This window comes from Pseudopipra pipra, chromosome 6 (assembly GCF_036250125.1).
Source record: "Pseudopipra pipra isolate bDixPip1 chromosome 6, bDixPip1.hap1, whole genome shotgun sequence".
Taxonomy (NCBI): Eukaryota; Metazoa; Chordata; class Aves; order Passeriformes; family Pipridae; genus Pseudopipra; species Pseudopipra pipra.
The window spans coordinates 25,339,058-25,358,029 of record NC_087554.1 but is presented as its reverse complement, the minus strand read 5'-3'; the positions used below and the strand labels follow the sequence as shown (position 1 = coordinate 25,358,029).

Below are 18,972 nucleotides of genomic sequence, written 5' to 3'. Positions count from 1 at the left end.
CCACAAAGCAGAAGTACAGAAAGGTAACTCCATTGCCAAAATATGCCTACATGCACATAAAACCACAAGCTTGGGAAAAGTCTGGTGAGCCTCACCTTCAGTTTGCAAGTATGATATGAAGCTTGGCTCCTACCCTTCCTTAAACTGTTAGTGGCTGCTCTCCTAGAGGTTAACTGCTTTTAGGAGTGATAGAAAATGATCCTGAAGCCTCAGCTGATAAGCTGCCTTAGCAAAGCCAACTGTAGTACCCCAAGCAAGATGCATATTACCCAAAAAAATACAAAAGACCTACTAGGTATTCTGAACGATACCTAGACCTAGGAATGTATTCCACAGCATGGAATGTACTTGTTTGTCATCATATTTGAAACAAGAGAAGTTTCACAATTCTGTTGTATTTACATTCTCCTGCCACGTTTGCACACCTCTGTAATAAATCCCTGCACATGTTTATTATTCAGAGGGTCTGGAGCAGGCTACCCCTGTTATCATAACCCAGCAACTACTGGGCTGAAGCCAAAGGGACACAAAACTACTGATGAAAACACATAGAACAGGATACACATATACTCACCCTCATAGAGGTTTCTCCACCGTGGGGCTGTTGCAGCCTGAAGACTTGAGCAACCATGTGTTCTGTGGAGGGGTGCAACAGGATACGTCGGGAAGCCAGTCCCACCATAACATATCTGCCCATTGGAGACAGGCTCACAGAAATCGCATTAGGGCCTGTGAAGAGAAGAGGGGTTATTTCTCTCACAGGTTGATATCCCTCCCCATGCTTCATCCTCACAGCTTTTTAATTCTCTTCCAGCATTCCCATAACATATGCCATACTAATCTAATTCTTATAAGGGGTAGAGAAGAATAAGGAGACCTGCACAAGTTACCAATCTTCCAAGACATCTCCTTGCTGCCAGTGTTCTGCCACTAGAACAATGAAGTCCCTTAAGGGATTAAAAAAACTATCCCTTAGCAGCTTCCCCATAGCAACACTTTACTTGTTGAGACCATACCACAAGTCTCTCCCCAGAAGTACCGTGGCTGAGGCTGGCTAGAAGGCCAATGAAATATTTTGTGCTGCTATAACTACTGATGGCTATTGCATTTCTTACTGAAGGCTGAAGTTCTGAGGTAACTTCTTACACCCTCCACCCACCCTGACTTCTTGCTGCATGCTTACCAAATCGCTTTGTGTAAAGCATCTCGCCCAAGTTGTGGGGTGCCAGAGAATATACAGCCAGTATTCCTTCATCAGGGAAGCCTCTTTGACTGCTGGGAATGAAGGCTGCCAGCAGCTGCCCATCGGCAGAGATATCACAGCTAGCATCGTTGTAAATTTTGCAGTTTTGGACAAGCACATTCACAGAGGCTACAAAAAAGAAAGGAATTGTGATTAAAGCACTAAGGTTGAACAGAGAATAAAGTAAGATCTAAGCCTAATGTTGGAGAATGGACAGTACATGCTAAAGGCACTCAAGACATTTAGCTTCCTCCAAAAGTTTATGAAACATTAATACTCTGATTAATGTAAAATTTGCTCCAAAACGGAGATAAGATACTGCAATGAGCCCAGGAAATTAAATCTATTTACCTCCTGGAGCCTTCAGCCAAGAAATAGTAGCAATTGTACTTTATCAAACCCTTCCCTTTGTTGAGTATAACACTATCCTTTGCAAAGAACAGTACAGTTTAAACAAGTCTTGAATCATGACACTCTGACAAACTCCAGCAGTGGTCTCATTAGAAACAGTACACCTTAATTCATTTCCTTTTCTCTTGTGGAGTGCCTAGTTCCCGCTCTTCTCATCTCCAACAAACAGGAGATGAGTGAAAAACTCCTCCCTGCAGATACAGACATTCATTTCTGACAGCTGATTTTTACACGAATCTTGGAAAAAATAAGTGAGAAAAGACAGAGACTTCTCCAGCCAGTCCTCTATTTAATTACTCCAGTATTTGAGACACTCATACAAATCAGTGAAGTAACTGTTCAGCAGGCAGTAGGGAGCCTAAAAACAGCAATCCACAAAACCAGCAATCCACAAAACTTACAAGAAGTTTTACTTTAATGCCTGATGTTGTGCTGCTGGGTAACCTCATACAAATTTGTACACACCCTTTGTACCTTGCATATGCAGACTACAAGCTCTTTGAGCTACTGAATCTTACTGTGCCTGTGTGCCATTCCTAGTATAATGAAGTTCCAAGGCCTTTTAGCACCATCTTCATGAACAGTTCAGTGGTGCCTTGGTAAGACATGGCTGGAGTTATGTTCACTCCCTCAGCCTAACATCCAGTTTTTCACTAAACTCCAGTTTTTCACTAAAACAGCTCCAATTATTCCAGGAGGTTTGAAGTTGAAACCGCATACGCTATTTTGGGGATGGGGAAATTTCGGATTGTAGTATTTTCAAACTCAAGGGGATAGAAATATAAAAAAAAAAATACCCCCCCATTTGCAATATAGAAAGTTTGCACACTAGAAGACTGAACACCCCATCTCCCATGCTTGAAGCTATAGCATCATGCAAAACACTGTCCATTTCTACAGTCCAGAAATGATCTTCTAAACAACCAGACTATGCCTAGCCCAGAAGTGGTTTTGATATGTTCAGCTAAAACTGCAAATGAGTTTATGAAGGCAATTCTTGGTCTAGATTCCTTATTAGTTTAACAAAATAACAGTGCCAAGAATGCTTTGTGCATATTTCTGAAAGTCCAAACTTCTAAATTAAATTAAGGTTGTAACTCAATATTTGAACAAACCCTACCCTTTGTTTCCAACACGTGTGGAAGAAAGCTACATCAGGGAACTACTATGACTGAAAAACTCCTCACAGTTGCCCGGGTCACTTTTAAGCCAGAACAGTTTCCCAACCCGGTATACCACATGGCCACATAGATGTTTGCAGCAGCAGAAAAGGTAGTCATGAGAGGGAAGCAGACAGGACTGCCTCTTCTTCCAGCATTGCTGATTTAAAACACTTGCTGAACATCAGCTTTAATTCTTCTGGTCTCAAAGACATTTTTCCTGGGAACTGCTTTCCTCTGTGGTCGAGTATCAAATTCTACTGTTCCATTTAAGAAACTCTGATGAAAAAGAAGATGAGGATAAAAAGTGGACTAGGTAATTACATTCAGTACCAAACCACCTACACCTGTACTCTAAATTTATTCAACCAATTTTTCAGTCTTGAAGCTGCTAAAACCAGTAATTTTCAGCCTAGTATAAACAGAAAAGTGTTGAACACAAAAAGGTAAATAATGGTAGTCATTATCAATGCTGCAATACCAGTATCTAAAATACACATGGTCCTTAAAGAACAGATGGTTCAAAAGATGACAAAAGTCTGGAGTGCTTTGTCTGAACCTAGTTGAACAGAAAGACAAGAGAATAAAGATTAAAGACTACATTTTTGAAAAAAAGTAGAATTAAAATGTGCCCTTTTTTGAAATCTAGGCTTCATTTAAGTACTCATTATGTCACCAGAAAAGAAGATGGGCATCAAGACAAGACCTGCAGTATATGCTGTGAACTAGCTAAAGGATGCACGACAATGGGTTGCACTGTTGTAACCTCAGTCAAACTGGGAGGATTCCTGGTGAGTTCTTCAGTGACTCATTTCAAAACCAGTCCTTTTTATTAGCTTTATCAATGGGCTAGGCACACAGTGGAACTGGCTGATGAATTCTCTTGATAAAGTTGGGTAATTTCATTAACAGAGCATTACCAGGCCACACAGTGAACCAAAGTACACAGAGACATAACAGAAGTGAAATGAAGGAATTATACAGTGTGTTGACATTTATAAATTTCTGGTTTACCTGGGAACTTCTCAGTCAAAAACAAGAGAGAATCGACTTTGGTAATCATAGTAAAGACTGAGCCATTCACTCAGTATAACACTGAAAGTTATTAACTGCAATCCTAAACTGCACCAGGGAGCACACTTTCAGCAGAAATATCAGTGCTGATACAAAACCATGTGCTAAGACCACATACAGGATACTGGGCACAGTCTGGGACAGCCACGTTCAAGAAAGATACAACCCTAAATGGTAACATGTTCATCAAAGAAGAGGACTGAGGAAAATGAAACATTATTTTATGCTTAAACAAATACATAAAACCCCCAAACAAATAAATACGTAAGGAAATGGAATTGTATATTGTATTCACAAAAAATAACAGAAAAAAGTGTCAGAATAATATCACTTCTCTTTACAAATAATGCTGACAGGTAAGAGAGTAAAAGAAGCCATTGAGTTTGGAAATTGGGCTTCAAGCAGAATAGCAAGATTCTAGAATAGTCTTTCAACAGAAGTGAAAGGAGCCAAGAATTTAACCAATAATAAGATAGAATATTAGGAACTACAGGATGTGCTTGCCTAAGACAGCAGAGAGATAGACTACTTGGCTAAGGGTGTCCTTTCTCAATTCCTTTGTAGTTGTACTCTAATGAGCTGTGATCTAAATAAATGGGGGAAAAAAGAGTGCAGGGTCGGGGGGGAATATGAGAACACATTGAAAAGGTGAGTATTGGGACTCTCCCAGTCACATCTGAGTTAACTACTTAAAAGAGAGTCAAGCAAGAAAACAAGCAAAATAACGCACTACATATGGAGAGCATTTGTCAGAGATACAACTATGAAAAACACTCTCACCACCAACCCTGCAAAAAACTGATTATTAGAAAATATAGTCCAGTCCCTTTTTGTGGGTCTAAGAATTGTTCTCTCTGATTCCTATTCTGCATCTGCCTAAGTTTGCCCTGCATCTCTGGACTCATGATGCAGTTCCCTGAGGTAGCCGCAGTTTCTCTATAATGTTAACTACTGTCAGTTGCTTCTCAATATTAGAAGCAATAAAACTATATACCTGTGTCCTCAGATCAAAGGTATGGGTCTCATTTAATCATAGGATGGTTTGAGTTGGAACGGACCTTAAAGATCATCTAGTTTCAAATCCTCTGCCATGGGCAGGGACACCCTCCACTAGATCAGGCTGCTCAGGGCCCCATCCCACATGGCCTTTAATGCTTCCAGGGATGGGGCATCCAAACTTCTCTGGGCATCCTGTTTCAGTGTCTCATCACCCTCCGAGTAAAGAATTTCCTTTTAACATCCAACCTAAATCTCCCTTCTTTTAGTTCAAAACCATTCTCCCTTGTCCTATCATTACCTACTCATGTAAAAAGTCTCTCTTCATTTTTTTTTTTCAAAGCTCCCTGCAAGTACTGAAAGGCTCCCCAGAGCCTTTTCTTCTCTAGCCTGAACAACGCCAATTCTCTCAGCCTGTCTTCATAGGAGAGAGGCTCCAGCCTTCTAATCATCTTTGTGGCCTTCCTCTGGACTTGCTCCAACAGGCCTAGAGTCAGGTCCTAAACAGGACCTATTTATCCCAGGGACCCTTCTGTACCAATGAACACCTGGTGCTTTTCAAAGAGGCGCACAGGCAATGTTTCTTCCTTGTTTCTATAACAACTGAAAAATCACAGTCTATAAGAATCCATGTATCTTCTCAGCTTTTAAAGACTATTTTTTTTTAATCTAATGCAAACTTGGACATTCCTAAGAGAAGAATCCCACATCTTCATTTTTGCAAGATAAGAAATGTTTGTATTTCTTCTGTACTATTTACAGATTCGGGGACATTGACATGTCCTGTACATATCCTTGCAGTTCCATGGCTAATTTTTTCCTTTCCAAGTCTCTAATCCTCTTCCTCATCTAGCATTTACTATATGTCTTTGTAAAACAACGCCGAATTTCGATCACCAGTCGCCAAGAGTCTATTTATCATATAACACAGGTTCACTCATTTTTTATTTTCAGGATTTTTTCTCTTTTTTTTCCCCCCACCTGCCCCTCCTTCAGCACAGCAAAGAGGTTTGTGGTGAGCAGTTCACAATGATGACCAACATGACTGCAGATCGTCTTGCTTTTAAAGTTTGTTGCATATGTTGTGAATATCTCCTAGCAAAACAGTTTGTGAGTTCTCCTGCCACAAGTGAACCACCTTTTCCCCTTGATGTGTGCCTGGAACATAAATATCACAGATGCAAGTTGTGCTTAACAAGAAAGTGCCATTTATTTCAGTCTTTCAATATTCGATTCACACTGGCTTTATGGTTCTTTGGTCTTCCCTCATTTACAAAGGATGAGAGACTGAGGTAGCACTTATACTTAGAACCAAGAGAGCCTACTGTGCCAGCAGAAAAAGTCTAAATGTGAGAGGTGGTGATCTCAGCAAGGTTTCATTTTAAGGAACAGCATCTAAGAGGTTTTCAAGACATGGGAAAGATAAGATACCCATGCATTTGACAAAGCCAGAAGCTTTTTGATTTCTTTGAACCTGAGGCCTGATCTATGAAAATGAAACCAATAGAGATTATTTTAGGGGGAAATAGTTGCTATTTTTGGAAAACTGCTTACAACAAGGCTGCCCTTTCATTCTTTGTTTTCTTTTGTCATTAGTCCAGCCACAGAGCTAACAGAACATATCAAAAGAAACATCAGAGAACAAATTAGTCAAGCTGTTGTGCCAACTTGGAGTGCTTACACCTACAGCATCAATTCCACTTGAAGCTGGGGAAGGTCTGGAATGCCGGCAGCAACAGCACTTTTTGCCAAAGGAAAACTGTGCTGGGCGCACCATCCGCTCCTTACCACCACTGTGGATAGCACTTTCTTCACAGCTGTTCCTATTTAAAAAATTGTTTAGCATGCCTTTTTTTTCCTTCTATTAAGTTATTCTGCATTCCACTGTGGACCAGTAAGTATTGATCAAACCACACTCCTTGAGTCCCAGACAGTGTTAGAACAGGACAAGTTCCTGATGCATGACTAAATATAGAAGAACAAGACTAGTTCAGCCACAGTGGCTAGAAATTGAAATAATGAGCAGTGAGTAGCATGAAAAAAACTATAATCAAAAGATATAAACGAGACAAAACCTTCATATATTTTAGCAATAGGAAGGCTATACACTGTTTTCAATACTTAGCTGCAGGAATTCTAAGGATATGCAACATTTACTAGAAGAATATTAAATAAATGCAGAGATAGCATTGTCTCTGCTGTCAAATTATTTCTCCACCCTAATGCTGATATGACTGACAATTATAATTTAAGACTGGGTAATGTTTATTTCAGAGCTATTAGGAGCAAAACTAGCAAAAGGAGAGAAGAAATCTGAAGCCATCTTTTTCCATTTTGCAATTAATAGAGAAAGACAGGGAAGAGACTAAAATCCCACAAGTCCCTGCAAAGCCATTTTCCCAAGACCGCTGGGGTCCACTTTTGCGTTCTTGCTGGACTGAGCATCAGTGAGGTTGCTGCTGCAGAACCACATCCTGAGCCTGGGGCTCCCAAGAGTGCTGGGGCCCAGACACTGAGATCACAGAACTGCATTTATCACACTGCTGTCACTTACTCAGATGTGTCTGCTTTAGAGGAAAACATCCTACTTCCAAGCTATCTTTTCTTTGTTTAATTGTAACAGGAAGAAGAGCTGCTTAAAGATAGAGGTTGGCCACAAAGTCATTTTTTTGATGGAGAGTGGAGCTGGCAGGCGGTCCCAAACTCCAGCTGCGTCATTTCATCTGCCTGAACTCCCAAACCACTTGTAGCTCAAGTCAGTCCTAGGACATGCAACAGCCCCCTCTGCGTAAGCAGATTCCCTCACAGAACTACCTCTGATTTATAGGAAACAACGGGGAAAAAAAAAAAGGAAATACTGAGGTCACACGCTTTACTTGGCAAATAGTTTATTTCCAACATCATGAAGAATCAGGAAAAAACTCCTCCAACCCATCTCTCCGCTAATATATATTTAACTTCACAGTATCTTTAATTTATGTCCCTTGGCAAACTTGCAGCTTGCTTTTGTTCTGTGGCTAGGTAAGCTTGGCAAATACCTGGTTTAGGATGAGCACAGCTGCCACATCTTCATACAACCCTACTAGACCTTGGCAGAAGGAGATAAGGCTAACTAGTCTGGATATGCCAGAATTGGACTCGGCACACAAAAAGAAAGAAGCAAAGTAAAACTGAGTATCTCCAAATGGTAATAAGACAAGATGGACAAGCCAAGTACTATGTAGCACAATGTGGAGAGTCAGAAAGGCTGGGGACGGACTTGTAGCAGAAGTGTGGCCAACAAGAAAGGCTCAACAACAACAGAAACCATACCCAGTTAATTGGAAGCTATTTCAGAATAAAAGCATCCTGGTAGGGGAGAGGGAAAAGATTGAAATATTGATGTATTGAGCAGCAGATGGTTCTTAATTTCTACGGGATTCTATAAATTATAAACAAACATCTTATGCTTGCCTTTTTTTTTTTTTCTAATTAGCAGCTGCCTCCTCAACAGCCAGATGAGGCCAAAAAATAAGCTATGAGCAGATGAAGCACTCTTCAACTGCTTTAGAACTTGCAGAGAAGTCCCAAGGGATTTAAGTTGCTTCCCCCTCTGACTTCACCTTTATTCTGTTCCAGAGTCTCGCAGGACCACTGAAAGTATTGCCATGTGGCAAAACTTTGCCTTGAGCACTGATGCCCACAAGCAGCTGAGAGGAAACATGGTCAGGACAGGTGACTTAAACTGTTCACAGGGATCTTCCAGCCATAGAGCATCATGCCCAGTGTATAAACTAAGGGAGTTGGCCAGGAGTGACCAATCACTGTTCAGGGATTGGATGGGCATCGGTCAGCAGGTGGTAATTGTCCTATTCATCACTTAGTTTTCTTGGGTTTTATTCTTATACCCTTCCCCCCCCCTTCTTTCTCTCTCTCTCTCCCCTCCCCCTCCTTTTCATTACTATTTTTGCTATTGTTATTGTTAACTTTATTTCAATTATTAAATTGTTCTTATTTCAAACCATGAATTTTATCTTTTTCTGATTGTCCTCCCTATCCCGGAGGGGCGGGAAGAAGTGAACAAGTGGCTGCCTGGTATTAAACCATGACAGCCAGACTGGATGGAGCTTTGACTAACCTGATCTATTGAAAAATGCTCCTGCTCACAGCAGGGGAGGTGAAGAAGATGATTTCTAAAACTCCATTCCAGACCAAACCATTCTTTCATTTGTGATTTCAATTCTCTGCATCTCTGCTACTACAGTGTCAACCACATGTGATCCTTTTGTGAGTCCTTTCAGCAACAGGACACTACCCCACAGAGACCTCTGCAGTCAGATACGTAATTTCTGGAAATGCAGAACCGACAGGGCTGGAACTGGGAGAGTTTTCTTAATTCATTTCAATGGCTACCTGTGAAAGCAGAAGTCTTTCTGAAAAAAAAATCCCTGTTCTCCCTAAAAAAGTCAGCCCCTCAAAGCAGAACCTAGTCTGCTTTTGCTGAGAAGTTAAGCAATGAATTTCACATATGCACAGATATGGCCCAAGCTAAAGATCACTGTACAAAGAAACATTCATGAAACCTCCTAGCTTCATCCCAGGCTGCCACAAACATTTCTGCAGCTGTGTAAGCAAGCTATATCAGGATACCATTCTGGATTAAAATAGCCTTTCTAGTCAAGTTAGTTTTAGCCCTGAAAATGTCATTCTTTGATCAGCTGACCACAACCACCAAATATGCTTGTGCCTGTGTAAGGAAGGCTCTTCCAATGCAAGAGCTAGCTTATGCCATGGAACACATGGTCTAAGGGAATATTGCTTATATTCCTGACTCAGGAGCAACTTTCACCTGAGAAATGGGGCAAATCACTGCTCTTGCAAATGGCTAGAAGGTACATCTACTTCCCGGGGCTTCCAATACTGGTGAGCAAAAGATCAGGGTCCTGATTCCCACAACATATTGCAGCACTTTATTCCACACTAATGTCAATAACTTAAGAGAAATCAGACCCAGTTCATTAGCAGGTTGTAATTTAAAGGCATAAAGACAGTATTTCTCTAGGAACTTTTTAAGTAAGAGAATAAGAAGATTGGAAACAGAATTCTAAGAGAATGGTATATGCTCACAAAAACGCTCACAGAAAAGTGCCCCATTTATACGTGGATTTGCTGATAGCAAGAATACACAAGCTAGACAGAGCAGTAACAGCTCTGCAAGCTTTAAGTCAACTTTCTCAAAAGACTAAGCATTTTATAGTTCCAAATGCAACATGACAATCAAGTAATCCAAGGCCTGTAAAATACAGATGCCTTTGAAATATCCTAGAGCTTATGGTAGCTCTGGTTGGTACAGACTTAAAAGACCAGTGCCGTTTCTAGCTTACCATTGCTGATTTCAGGCAGATCAAATTTAGTGAAGTCCCACCACTGGAGTCGGTAGGTGGTGTTGGCAATGTTGCTGGCCACAGCTGATTGTCCATCCCCAATCACAGCACCTACAGAAAAGGGGGAAATAATTAGTAATTTAACCTCTATGAGATTATCCAGAAAAAAAGCTGGGGAGACAAAACCATAGAAAACTCAAAACTCTAGATTCTTAAAAAACCTTATTTACAGAAATGGCAACATGTTCCCAATAAGCCACAGAACACAGGAAATTAATAGGAAAGCATCTCCCTACAACACATTTCTGACAGAAAATAAAGTTGATAAGAGGTAAAACTTGCCCAGACACATAAGGCAGAAATCCTAATCAATTCATTTGGTGGAAATGCATTCTTACTTATCAATACTAGTGAAGCTGTATTTTCACAGACCAAAAATATTTTAGTACAGGTATGAAGGCAGATCAGAATACATGCTGATGAAAAGCACCGCCTTGGCAAATTACACACATTTGTGGACATAATCATTGCTACTACTGTAAACTTCATGCAGAAGATACAGGTTGCCTACAGTATTTGCCACATAGTAAGGGTTGTAACAAAAAATTCGCAAGGAAGACCTATGAGCTGGCCCTTTGCTGCTCTAGGTAGTCCAACCTACAGCAGGCAAGGGCTGCTCTGACTCTAGGCAAGTGACATGACCCTTGCTAACCACCCACGGATTTGGACAATAGCCCAAAGCAGAAGGCAAAGCAGAATACCTCAGAAACATCACAAAGAACCTAATTTTCCAGGCAGAAAGCAACAGTCACTGGTAACTCAAGTGAGCATACATTTGAGAAAGCTTGGATGCATTAAATGTGATTCCTAGGGAGACAAATGGTGAGGAGAAACAGTTTTAGATGATAGTACTACAGTCAAAAATCTCATACTATTTGCAGTTTCTAGGGCCTTCCTACCTGCAGCCCTTGTACTTCACAAATGCTAGCACCCAGAGAAACTCAAGATAATAGAATTTGGTAAGGGAGAGCAAAACAAGATCATCCTCGAGCACAAAGGACTAAAAGCAAAGCCTCTAGAGTCTATGCAGTCTGGATTTCAGTACTCAAGGGCTGCTCTTCTGCTATCTTGCCTCCAGCCCTCATGTGGAGAACAGAAAACAAGCAGTGGGATTTGCTGCAGGGAAACAGTAACTAATATCACCAACAAGACAGCAACTGAGTGAGGCAAGGAAAATGCTCTGCAGACACAGGCAACAGGAATTCTACTCTGGGAACATAATTCCAGAATATTGATCTTATTACAGTTATTACAAAGTTACATCACCTCTTATGCAATGAGTATAACCTTTGTAGGTTATACAAACTGGGTATATATATAAAATATAAACTGGAGAAGAACATACCCTAGGAGAATAACTGTGCTCTCCCTCTGCATCACTGAAGCCTGACAACATCACTTAACTGCTCCACAAAGAGCAAATTCATCTAGCTCATACAACTGCTGCACCTACTGCTACAAGTATCATAAAAAAAAAAAGGAGTTGGCAAACAGTTTTGAATTTTCTTCTGTGAAGATTCTGATCTTCTCATCCCTTTACCTGTAACCTTCAGGTTCGTTACAGTGTTTATTTACACCTCTTCACCTCCAAAGGCAGTCACATAATACACAGAGAAGGTAACAATGGAAAAAACGCAGTACCGCCCCACCTACAGGACAGTCCCACACAAATTTCAGAGCCAGCAAAGGCTACCAATTAATGTTAATGCTCCAATTAACAGATACCTTTACCAAAGGGATTAGGACACAGGGAACGTAGAGTGAAAGGTGCATGTTCAGAAGGATTTGACCCATTTCTCAAAAGCTCCAAACCAGTGTACCTAACACTAACCACAAATCCATGATCTACATGCTTTTATTAAGTAATTATCTCTACTTATAATAATTATGCAATTGAGCAGTGCAATTATTAAATTATATCTATATACATACAACATTTGTTATATGTATAGTGAAGTAACATTTGTATCACAAACCCTGCCAGATACCTCCCACATGCATGCATACACTGTCCTACAGTAAAGATGATTAAAAGCATGCAAACATTTCAGACAATCAACCTATGGAGAAAAATACCCCCTAGCACAGAACTATGCTATCCTAACCTGTATTGTTCTCTTTAGTTGACAGGGAGACCATTTGAGACCATGGGTGGAAAACTTAAGAAACTTAAAATCCTCACTACAGAGCTTTTGTTCACCATGCAGCATGAGAACTCATTCTCAGCTGGCTTTGCCCAGTCAGGGTTTCAGCCTGGATGAGAGCAGAAGGTGCTGTTGCCTCTCAAGTTGCAGTGTATGTAATCTGGAGGAAAACAACACACTTCGTCTTCTTAAATGTGGGCAGCAACAGATCAGCTCTTACAAGCAGCTGTTCTCACCAACCACCTGACACTCCTGTTTCCTGGGTCTTCCACTGTTCGATGGGATCACGAGGGACTGCAGTGGGTACCCAAGGGTCTCGGGCTTGTCATCCTCATGAACAGAACGACCTTTTACTGCAGAGATGATGTAGATTTCAAAATGCTGAAATCCAAAGCAAAGGCCAATTGAAATGCAGTGAACGTAGGTTTGATTGGCAGTTTTCCTGCGTCTGTCTATCACTGCGTAATAAACACTGGGTGATGGCAGAAATGAAGACAAATGCTTTCAGCAGCCCCCCCTCTTCCCCCACCACCCCAATCTCCATCCACCCCCGCTCAGCACATGACAAAAGAGTTTAAAGAGTGGGGGGAAAAAAGTCTTAACAAAGACTTAAAAAAAAATCCTCAAATCTTTTCTTATAGGCCACCTACACGTGACAGATATTTATCCATCAGTCTCAATCTCCTCAGAGGATCCAACGTATCTTGGCATATGGAGAAATGAACCTTTGCCAGTCAACTATTGCTCATTTATGAATCAAGTCATGCAAACCAACGTCTGAGTTTAGACTGAAAGGGAAATAAGGGGTCCAAAACCACTTTCCATATCACTCCAGAACTCCCTCAGTGAAAAGCAGCGTAACGCTGGACTACTACTATCAAACACTCAGAAGAACTAATACTCCAGAGCTACACACAAACTTCAGGGTACAAGTTTTGAGAACATGAAACATCTATATATTACGGGAATTTCTTTCCCATGTATTTAACAGAAACCAGAGCTCAAATTTTTTCTAGACTAGATCCTTTACTCTTAAGTTTTTAGTGTCTGGCAGATTCCCCCATAGTAAGTGAAAAAAATATTAAGATGCTTACAGATAAGCTTGAAGAAGCTGAAGAATCCCCTTACCTAATTTGTGACTCAGTCTGAGGCAGTGATTAGGCCCTGGTATAAAATTCCCCCTAGATTAGTACTTGCATCTCTGAGCATGAGTATCTTTGAAAAGTAATTACCTTTTTATGAAACCACTTGTAACTGTAGCTCATATTGTGGTTACCCTGTACTTGCAGAAAAGATCTATCACAGCTGAAGAGTTTTACATGTACTAGTTCTAGAGTTACTGTAATCCAGGTTCCAGGAAGTCCAAAACACAGGACAAATCTATTTGATAAACCAAGGATAAGGCTCTTTGCTGCAAGAATACACCAGATTTTTCTCAATCAGTTCTGAAGCAATTTGAATTCAGCCAAAATGATTATTAGTCTCTGAAGCCTAATGGAGATGCAACAGGTTCTTACACATCTCCGACCGTGAAGTATTTTATGGGGCAACCTGGTCTGAGGAACTGCCTTTGATCACAGTAAATACATATACATTAAATAGGAATTTGACAAGTCTCAGCAAATCTCTATTCCAGGCTACCATGAAGACACAGCCTTTGAAGTGGCCAAGGTAACTAAAACTGGGCTAATGCTGTAGAAACAGTATGCATAGCAACCTGGTATTTTCAACAATTTATTTTGCTTGTTCTTCAGTGTACTAGCAAGTTGTAAATAAGAAGTGGGCAAAATTATTTTCATGAATGGATGCACAAAATGCTATTAAGAGTAGTTTGGCATACACTAAGCACTAAAGGGATTTTAAGATTCAATGTTAACTGAGAAAGCCTCTAAGAGATCTATGCCCTTTGAAGACTGAACCCTCAAAAAGCTATTATTTTTCTTTACTGCAGATGTATAAAATAAGAAGAAATGTAATTTCCCATTAGTGTTCATTCCTACTACAAAATTTCCTTTTAAAAGGGGCAATACTTAGCATGCAGAGTTCCACAGTACTGTCAGCTATGGGAATTTGAGCAGGCCTCAGCTGGTAAGTAAAGATGACTGTCCTAATAGGAGCCGAGTTCAGTGCCCAAGGGCTCCACTCACATTGTGAACAATGCAAACATCATATGGAAAAGGGAATTTTTCAGCCACAAGTTTCAGACTTCAAAAGGAAATCAGTTTATTTGCAAGGAACACAAACAAAAAATGAACACGTGCTCTGCCCAAAGCCCCCATCTCCAGTACAGTCAGGATGGCTCCTTGACATCTTCCTATATTTCTTTGTCTGATCATCTAACAATTAATATAGAAATGCATCTAGTAAGCATTTCTCTTTGATGGGAGGATCCAGTTTTCCCTCAGGGAAACTAGAAGACATTACAGTCCTTTTCAAATGCATCTCCTCTTATCTGAATTGTTTGCACCTCACCAAGCAAACTGGTAATTTCAGGCTTCTCTGTTGCTGTTCACTGGATAGAGATCCCCTGCTCATGTCACCCAGCTACACACAGAAGTTGGAAAATCAGATATGCAATAGCATGGTGAGTTTCCAGAACCAGCAAGAACTGAGCTAGTAATATTCACACAGAACCTCGCAGATGAGGAAAACCCTGGACTTGATGAAAAATAAGGTATCTTATCATAGCCTTTGCATGTACACATCGGAGCAAGCAAATGTCACTGTTCAGGAAGCCATCATCCTACTCAGGGTGACCAATAAAGAACAAGCAGTTTTAATTTCCTTGCTGTAGCTACATCAAGCCTCTCAGCTTCTGTTAGCAACAGATCAGGGTCTAAGTCTCCAACCTGCCAAGAACTTTCTCCAACCATTCAATATCAGATATGCACTGCTGAACAGAAAAAATCCCAATCAAATAAACTGAAAGGAATTCACAGAATCACAGAATTCCTTCCTTCTACCTCCCAAATCACTACCAATCATCACAGCCATACCACAATGAAAGTCTGCAGCATTTAAGACAATCTTTGCACACTATTTATCTGTAAGAATCATAATCTCTCATGCCATTAAAAAACCCCCACAAACAAACAACAACAAAACACACAGAGAAATACCATCGGAACCATGGGCATACCACAGTGTCTTACTCCTCACCTCAATGATGAGTTAAGAGAAAATAACTGCTCAACAACTGCCAGAAAGGAGAAGGGATGAATGGGAAGTGAGAGCTTGACTTCGGCAACTGAATACAAAGTTAACAGTCGTATGTTATTAATGATATGTAATTATTTAGCTTATGCGTGGTTTGTAAGTTCATTCTTGTAGGGTAGTAAGTACAATTCAAAAGAAAACTGAAAATTCTGCTTGCAAAAGAAGCAGAGTTGCAAGCCTTAGTGGTGCTCTTACATTTGTACAACTCAAATGAAACTGTTAAGTGCTATTTTCTTTGTTATAAGAAAATCTTCATGAACAAGGACTGTTTAAGATCAGATGTTTGTTTTCTCATTTGTCATTTATGATGCTCTTAGCTGCAGTCGATCTGAAGTTCCATGCAAAGGCTCCGATTGTTTCACACTAAGTAACAGCATGCATGCATAGACCTTTAAAAGAGAAAAAAACCCACTTGTTTAGGGACCAGCATGAAACTCATGTAAATCTGATGCTGCGTAGAGTACTGGAATGGCATGTAAAGAGATGGAAGTGTTCCATGAAGCACTCGGGTGGAAATAAATGTCATCAGGCTACACAGCCAAGGGAAATCTTCCTACAAATTGAGGTGCTGCATCACCGAAAGAGCTCGACAGGAAAAGGTTATGGAAACAGAAAGAAACATCTGTTACCCTTGGCTGAAACAATTTGCAAGTTGTTTGAGAAGTGGGTGGTCAAACAAGCTTTCTCTTTTTTCATTTAGGCCCCTTGCTGGGAAGGGTAGTCAAGGCTGGAGTCTTTTATCAGCTAACTGCCAGAGCTGTTAAAGGCAGTTTCTGCAGACATTATCGCTTGTTTTGAGATCCTTTCCTTATTTCCATGTGATAGCGGCATGTGTTAAAAGCATGCCTCATACTACCATATGATTCAAGCAGTAAAACATGTTTCCTTCAGTATAGCCTTTTAGGGAAAATATTCAAGCACTAAAAATATATTCCAATCTGCATTTCATTTAACTAATGTTTTCGTTTGACCTTTTCTGTGTATTTTCAGCCTTTTATATGATTTGTCTGTATGCATAAAGAAACCCTAACATAAAACAATGAGTAAATGGTTGGAGAAAAGGATTTACACTTTCTTCATAATTTCAGTTATTCCATACATCATAAAATCCTCTGATACTTACAGAATCGAGTATAAGAGACATCAAGCTACTGCCCTGGTGGGGGAGTCAGAACCCTATTTACTGGAAAATACTGGGGAAATAAAGACAACTTTATCTTGTCAGTGTGAGGAGAAACAATAATATGGGTTACAGATATTCTGCATCTGGAGGTCCATACCAATCTACTAAAAAAGTCAGTAAGATAATATATTTTAAATCAGCTCCCAAGCAACTGATGCTGCAAGAGAAAAGTGTTTTTGCAAATTAATCGGGGGGGGGAGGGGAAGAGGGCAGCGAATGAGGCCAAGACACACTGCTAGATGAAAAATCAGAAAACAGCTGAATTTTGCAGTGTCTAAAGAAACGTGTATTCATTTCCTTTACCTCTGAACCCATATATGAGGGCATATTCACAGCCCTCCTCCCTTGTAGGGTTCCAAAAACAGTAGGTGACTCTCCAAATCAAAAGGCCACATCTCTCCTGCCAGAATTTAAGTTTAACAAAATCCCTGTGAACATGAACTAGGAAGGTCTCAATACCTAATCTGTGCTGTGTGTCACCCGGGGTTTTTCCCTCTGCTAACTCTGCCTCTTACGATGCCTCTGCTCTGTTGTCACTGAATGCTGTGCTTCCGCTCTCTCCCATCACTAAGTCCCTTGCATCATTACCAAGCCCTTCATTAAATGCTGTTGGAAGTCCGCTTTTTAACCTCCACATCTGCGTACATTCTCTGCACAAAACCAGAGCAAAATCTGTGCCTGGCAGGCATTTCCTTTTGTAAAACTCCCTCTTCTTTCCTTTTCTGACTTTTCAGAGCATGAAATGTGCCTGCTAATCCTAATTGCCTCAGATGGAAAGCCTTGCAGAGACTAGTCAAAGGGGGCATCCTTCCACCAAGCAGCTGTGAGCAGGCACCAGAGACCAAACTCTTGAGTTTCCAGAGCTCCCATCTCACTTTGTTGCCTTTATGAAGAAGATAACTACAACCTTCCACAAGTAGCTATAAGGGAATGGGGACTTGCCTCCCAGACTTCCCCTCCCCTGCCTAAATGGCCCTTCCAGTCCAAGAGCACATTCTGAATTCATTGTGTGACCTGACTCAAGGTAGGCAGTCCTCAAATACTGCTGCTATATGTCAAAACAAAAAAGCTAAATGTCTGGCTTTTCAGGGTCATTTGCTGATCTGCATCCCAACACCAGCAGTCTTAGTGAAGAAAAAGTTTGTAAGGTCCCACTGGCACATCCACAGCTGGCCTTTTCATTAGCAGCGCCATGGCCATTATCACAGGCACTGAGAAACTGAATCAGTATTGCGTTAAGACATTTTTGCCTCCAACAAGCATTAAAGAAGTTAACTGTCTGGTCTAGCAGTGTTTGTCTGGATTCAGAGGAGTATTTCCACTGCAGCAACAAAAAACTCCTTCAGAGGGTTGCTGTTATTGCCTAACCAGAATATTCTTACCAACCAAGGCTTGTGTCCTCCACAGTTGTCACACCACATGGTCTACTAGGTCTACTGCAGTTCACTCATCTAACATAGATGCTAACACAGTATCAGACTAATCCAGTCTTGACAAAAACTTTTGTATACAGTTTTCATTAATTCAGAGGTCTTGCAATTTCTTGAGATTTTCTTACAGAGACTGTTTGCCGAGACCCTTGCCAACTCTAGCCCATATTCCAGTCAGGTTATATTTTATTATCAACTCTATAGCTCATAAGTTAGCATGGCCACAGTTTTAGTTCACACTAAGTGATTCCTCTCCTGAGAAGAAGCCCAAATAATGTTGTAACAGCACTCCCCATCTAACCAATATAGCTACGCCAACAGACAGATGTAGAATAGAGGCAAAAATAACAAGTGAAACTGCCTTACACAGAAAAGTCTTTTCCATTGTGAGTGTGCATTTTAACTACATGAAATCCTATTAATCCAAACAAATCAGCAAGCCAAATGCCTGCTACCGCCTCTGCAGCTCTTATTGCAAGAATGTGTGCTTAGCACAACTTGAAATGTGCGTGTCTTATGCCAAAACACCCATCTGCAGTGGAGAAAAAACCTCAGCAGTATCTTTGTAGAGCACATACATGCCTTATCAACCACCACATTGCAAAAATACAAACTTTCAATAACCCAAGAAGCAGTATGTTCCCTGGAAGGGTTTGAATTCTGGAGATTTAACTGTGTATCAGTACAACAAG

General features: G+C 40.6%; 1 protein-coding gene across 3 annotated transcripts in view; it reads right to left on the bottom strand.

Moving 5' to 3' along the window:
- The window catches only part of AMBRA1 (autophagy and beclin 1 regulator 1), a 129,180-nt gene that overhangs the window by 42,857 nt on the left and 67,351 nt on the right, over positions 1–18,972 (bottom strand). For all 3 annotated transcript variants that reach the window (XM_064657980.1, XM_064657981.1, XM_064657983.1), the window contains 3 exons: positions 10,248–10,358; positions 1,184–1,372; positions 575–729 (listed from right to left, as the gene is read on the bottom strand). In XM_064657980.1, coding sequence (XP_064514050.1) covers positions 575–729; positions 1,184–1,372; positions 10,248–10,358 — 455 coding nt within the window. The remainder of the gene's footprint in view (positions 1–574; positions 730–1,183; positions 1,373–10,247; positions 10,359–18,972) is intronic.